Source organism: Polyergus mexicanus, unplaced genomic scaffold (genome assembly GCF_030449975.1).
Source record: "Polyergus mexicanus isolate NDT 795.1 unplaced genomic scaffold, iyPolMexi1.0 SCAF_15, whole genome shotgun sequence".
NCBI classification, from domain to species: Eukaryota; Metazoa; Arthropoda; class Insecta; order Hymenoptera; family Formicidae; genus Polyergus; species Polyergus mexicanus.
This window is the reverse complement of record NW_027223335.1, coordinates 919,577-925,596: the sequence shown is the minus strand read 5'-3', so window position 1 is coordinate 925,596 and position 6,020 is coordinate 919,577. Positions and strand designations below refer to the sequence as shown.

The 6,020-nt window shown below is 28.1% G+C and overlaps 2 protein-coding genes across 3 annotated transcripts; one reads left to right on the top strand and one right to left on the bottom strand.

Moving 5' to 3' along the window:
* Positions 1 to 1,629: 1,629 nt before the first annotated feature.
* LOC138939792 (nudC domain-containing protein 3) lies at positions 1,630 to 3,334 on the bottom strand. 2 transcript variants are annotated; one of them, XM_070307970.1, is made up of 4 exons: positions 2,828 to 3,334; positions 2,082 to 2,664; positions 1,798 to 1,986; positions 1,630 to 1,722 (listed from the first exon to the last, which is right to left on the bottom strand). In XM_070307970.1, exons 1-4 carry the CDS (start codon positions 2,923 to 2,925, stop codon positions 1,630 to 1,632), a joined length of 963 nt encoding a protein of 320 aa, XP_070164071.1. In that variant the 5' UTR covers positions 2,926 to 3,334. The 2 variants fall into 2 exon arrangements, with proteins under 2 accessions (XP_070164071.1, XP_070164072.1); XM_070307971.1 differs by having other exon boundaries at positions 2,082 to 2,659.
* Positions 3,335 to 3,370: 36 nt separating this feature from the next.
* Positions 3,371 to 4,639, top strand: LOC138939810 (protein C10). Its single transcript, XM_070308007.1, has 3 exons — positions 3,371 to 3,835; positions 3,940 to 4,116; positions 4,186 to 4,639. The coding sequence occupies exons 1-3, from the start codon at positions 3,796 to 3,798 to the stop codon at positions 4,317 to 4,319; spliced, it is 351 nt and encodes a 116-aa protein (XP_070164108.1). The 5' UTR covers positions 3,371 to 3,795; the 3' UTR covers positions 4,320 to 4,639.
* The last annotated feature ends 1,381 nt before the right edge of the window (positions 4,640 to 6,020 follow it).

The window sequence follows — 6,020 nt, the reverse complement described above, 5'->3', positions numbered from 1 at the left end:
GAGAGAACCGGACCCCAGGTGGGGACCGACTCGTAGCCTCGGGCAGGTATATTACCTGTGTTTTATCCGCAGCGGTGCTCAATGCATGCGACCTGTTGCACCTGATGGCAGCGTGGTACTAAGCTTGGGGAAGCGGTGGCGATCTGTTAATTCGGAAAAAGACATCCGCTATCTTCGCAGAAATTCCTGAGACACTCGATAAAACTCCGCGATACCGACGATCATTTCACAATTTGTTGCAAAAGTGTTATTATCCAGCGACCGAAACGAGATCTAAGACTATGATATATTTCAAATTTTTTTGATGCCACGATGCTTGCAAATGATCACATTTACTCGTAATGATGTAAAATAAATCTGTAGTCGCAGCGTATCAAGAATTGAATTCTCCAAAATTATATCTCTTTCGAATCTTGTGTTATACCATATTTTGCATCAAAGATTCGATCGAATTGCACATTTACGTGGTTCATAGGACCTCCAGATATTTTTTTAATAACATGTGATATGAGGCACATGTTTCCATAATGCTAGTGTAGAAACACAATATGTGAATTTCATGTCAATACATGTTTATATATGCGTGCGACATTTATTGTCGTCCGTATATCTATGAAAACCCGTTTGGATACGGTCGAGGTAAAAGCTTAGGAAAGTTGTTCTACGAAATGAGAACAGTTTCTTCGAGGCTGTGTACCTGCCGTCTACTCGCGTCGAACCGCTCCTGCCTCGTCCCTATAGCGAACGCGATCCCACCACCACCGTGAGATAAAGTTAGCGTAAACGTCGGGGAAAAGCGTAGAATTCTTCGCATTCTGTGAACTCTTGGATCGCTCATGATTTCGCAGGGTGTCGCTGTGCCGAGTTCTTTCAAGAAGCGTTGCTCTTTGCTTTCGCAGACGCTATGTATTTCCTAAAAGGAAATACCGCAATATCCGACGACTTATATCTCAACATGGAAAAATAACTTTATGAAATGTTATAATGCAAAGAAAATGAGAATATATTTTCTATTTTTCAAATATAAATATATAAAAAATAAATTTTAAATTTTAGATCATAATAATTTTGCAATTTTCGTAGTTTTGAAAATATTTGAAATATATCATATTTTGCGAAAATCCCGACACATATAATTGAATTCTTAAAAGACAAAATTGCAAAGTTTAATCAGATCTATAAAATCATAATTAATAGACAAAATTTCATTTTACATCGTAGCATATAATTTAATCAATAGATAATTAGAAATTTGTAATTTAACTTTTGAAAATCGTATTCTACAACTTATTTTTGATTATTTCAATTGTTTTAAATTAAAATAAAAAATCTCTTCTCTCAAAATATATATAAACAATTGAATTAATTTTACTTAAAAATATTTTATGCTCGTGTTTTTTTTCCATAATTTTTATATTAAAAATATATTTTCTTCTCTCTTTCTTTCTTTCTTAAATAAAATATCAAAGTATAGAAATTTCTATAAGACAATAAAATTACTATATATATATATATATATATATATATATATATATATATATGTAATACATAAATATATGTATTACATTAAATTTTTTCAATATCTTCGATGTTTATAAAAATCATAAATAAGAAGAAACATAACATACATTAATTATATTTCAAAATTGTAGGATCATAAGGTGTACCCTGAAAAGGTGATCCTTTTTCATTCCATGCTTGCTTCAAAGTAGCCTCCATCTTCTATAAATACAATTACAAATTGTTGAAAAATTCATTATTCTTTTTTTATATATTAGACAAAATATAGATAATTACAATTTGCTCAGACGTCGGTTTGCCTAAAAGCTTTTGTTGTTGATTCCACATCAATTTCTGCACTTTCATCTGTTCCTCTGGTATCATATCATCGAAATGTTTTGAACAGTCAATCTTGCTTAAATCGATTTTCGGTTCGTCGACTATTAAGGCTTCCCACCATCTTTCAGTAGCTTTCTCAAGATGAATCTATAATCACAGATAAATAAATGAATATTATAAGTTAAATACAAATTCGATGTTTCAAAAAGTTAAATCAGATATCTTATGCATATTGAATATACATTTATATGCTTTCCAGCTTCAATACTCCATATAGATTCATCTTTCCGTATCTTAAAACTAAGCTTGCCATTGAAAATATTATCCCATTTGAAATTTGTTGAAGAATTCAAAGACTTGACATCGATTTTGACTTCGTCCGAACTTATATTGACTCTAATTGTATCTTTAGATATCTTGACATGTTTTGGTATATTTATAAGTACATCCAAGTCATTCAGTGTCTGTGTCCAAATATAATTGTCTCTTATAGCTCCGTTATAACTATCTGACACATTATCTGTCTTGAATGATTGTGCAGAAGATAGATTAATGCTAGTAGATTCACTGCACGAGTCAATTTCAATTTCTTGCACAGCCGGTGGAACAAATTTACAATTTTCGTTGTCTGTCAAAGTTAACTGATTTGAATGTGATATGCTACTGCTATTCTTGATTGTGTGGTCCTTTACAGACGATATTGTCTTTTGTAAAGTTGATGCAATATTTTTCCATTTGTATATACTATTTGATACAAGTTTCTCCGCTACTCCAGGTGGGAAGCCTAATTTTTGTTCCAAATTTGATTCGACGTAAAAATCTGTGCTATTGTAAAATATCATTGTATAAGAGAGAGAAGAAATTATAATATATTTTTGTAAAATGTTATTGTATGAAAAGATATTTAATTATTGAGAACGATTTAGAGCATTTAAAAATATAAGGTAAAATAGGATAACAATATTGATGTTTTTAATAGCATACTTACCATCTGTATAAAAATCCAAAAAAGGCATCCAGGAAATTATTAATATTTTTTTCTTCACGAAGTATATGTAAAAACGTTTGATCGTGGTCTGTTCCCATGATTGAATCGAGAGAAAAATTTACAAATTCCTACAAATACTTAACACATTCTGCTAATACGTAAGAAGCAGCTTGTCAAATATATAGAAAAAATGTAAAAAAATTGAACTGTTTGTTCAAAATTTTGGGCTTATATATATAGCTTAAAGTTTTTATTAAAAATTCTTAAAAATAACCTATATATAAAACAATCTATAGGAAATGGATTGTTTGCTGAAAATAAAATAGTTGGTATATACAATATGTGTAATTTATGTCAGAGCACCCAAATGTGTGCTCGGAAAAAATATTGTTCACGTTTAGTTTTACAAATTTAAGTAATCTAAAGAATGTCAGATGATACAGGCATAACAATATGATACGCGTGCGTACAACTAATCGAGATAACGCGTTTCATGCTTCATGTCTGTCAGTATCAGTTGATGTTCTCGAGTTCTCGGTTCTCGGGAATTGGCAATTGGCAGTGAATATCAGAACGCAGCCATATAGTAAACGTCAAATGCGAGTGGTTTTCATTTAAATAAAAAAATAAATACGTAAAAAAGTTAAAATATCATAATTGCATTAATATTGTTTGAAAAGGAATAGTGTTGTCAGTTATTATCGAATAAAAATGTATTAGATTACGAGTGATAATCTGAAAAGAGACAGTATTTCTCATCACTGTTGGAACTTATATGAAATTAGCTCTGATGTGTGTGTCTACATAATATTTTGATGAGTTTATTAATTACAAAAATTAATTAAACAGCGATCTGTGTAATATATTTATTTACTACATATAATTGGTAAATTAATATTATATATAGCGATCATATAACAAGTCGCTAAAACATAACCTTCTTTCTGTTACATTAAATAGTGTACACTATGGCAAGTGTACCTGGTTTTACATTAGAAACTGCAAAAGGTATATAAAGTTTAAACAGTCTATTTTAAAATCACTATTATATTACTGGAATTGAAAATTATATCAAATTAATATATAAGCAAACTTTTCTTGTTTTCAGTACGCTATATTGACAGATATCCTGACAGCACTGAATACAACAGAAAACTTGCAAAAGTTTACAGAGGCAAAGGAAAATTCCGGCAACGAAATGTTGAAAATGATGCAATTTGTATTTCCATTAGTGACACAGATTCAAATGGATGTTATAAAAAATTATGGTTTTCCAGAGGGAAGAGAAGGTGCGTATATATAGATGAAAATATACCGATAATATTATAAAAATTAATTGCTGTATGTACACAAAACAGGAAGTGTACAATTTGCACAGCTCATTAGAGCTTTAGAGAGAGAAGATGCCGAAATAGCACAATTACATAGTCAAGTCCGTTCGTATTTTCTTCCACCAGTTACAATAAATTCTTCGACTGAAGCGTCTCTTTAGAAAAACAATTGAGTCATATCTATATATAAATTATTATGATAGAAAACCATTGTATACATATATTATTTTTATTTCAAATTGCTTCAACAGCATAAATAAGGATAACTTATACAAATTAAGAAAATTATCACATGCGTTCTATGAAAACAAATAATGGATTTTATATTATGTTTCATTTTGTTTGTTATATATATTTTTTAATATTTTGACAAATTAATTATATATATATATATATATAAAATTCTCTGATCATCACTTAATGTTAAGCTTATGTGTAGTATTCCAATGAAGGTATTTGTGTAAAGATAAATAACATTTTTTTTATGAAAGGAGTATAAGAATATTGTAATAGTACTCTGCGTTGATACCACTGCTTTTTTGCTTAAATATGTAGAGATTCCAACTAATATAAATATAAATTTAGTGTATATATATATATATATATATATATATATATATATATATATATATATATATATATATATATATATATATACATTTTCTCCTGTGAAAAAAAAAGAAAGAAATTTTAAATATTTAATTTAGAGAAGAGAAAACTTAAAAATTTTTTATATTTATTTGTATAATATTAATAAGTATATCATATAATCTACTAAAATATATAATATTTTTTTATTTATATAAATGTTCTTTGAATTTTTCTGCTATTACATCTTAATTCTAAAAACTAACCAAATATTCCACTGTTCGCACAGAGCTGAAGTTGTGTATACATCATGATTTATGTATTTATGCAAATAAGTAAAAAATATAATTATACAATTATATAAATAAAATCGAAAAATGTAGAATGCTGTAATACATTTTCAACAGGCATAATAGCTAATAGAATTATTTATATTTTAAATATATATATATATATATTATCGAATCGCTGAAAACAATGATTGTATAATTATAATAAATTTTCACTCATCATTATATATTATATACATTTTAACTTCATATTCTGGCGAACATCTGGATAAATACATATTAAATATACAGTTTCACTCAATTAAGCAAGTATATTAAAATTGCATAAAGCCAACAAAAATTATAGATTTAACGATAAATAATACATTGGAATTATTTCCTTGACATTTACTTAGAACAGTTTGAATCGTGCAACTTGATTTACTTGGATAGAAATAAGCCAATACATTCCCTCTTTGCCAATGTATACAGTGAAAGTTTTCTTTGTATAAAACTGTAAAACGCGTTATTATTTTTTTGAAGAAAAAGATGCTGAGATCATACCAGAAAAAATCCAATTATTTTATTTGAAAAAAATTTTGCTTGTGATCTTTATTTATCCATAAACGGATATATATATTGGGAAACAAATTATCTATAATCAGAAGAATATCAGTGATAATTATGAATAGCAAATTTAAGAAAAGAAAGAGCTCAGCAAATTTTTCTACAAAGACGTAAAACCTGAGACTAACAATATTGAAAACGCAGGGTTTTAAATATCATTACAAATTTTCTATGCATCTGAAGAGCGCTACAAACATTTGACAAAGGGGAAGCGATATGCTGTGTAATATTATGTACATTTCCTATATAAATCAAGATATGCCTATAACTTGTCTTATACATAAAGAAAGATTCGTATTTTCGAGTCATTCGTGTTTAAAAAAAATATGATAGCAAATAGGCAAGAACATCTTGTAATCTTGTTATAAATTTATCTTA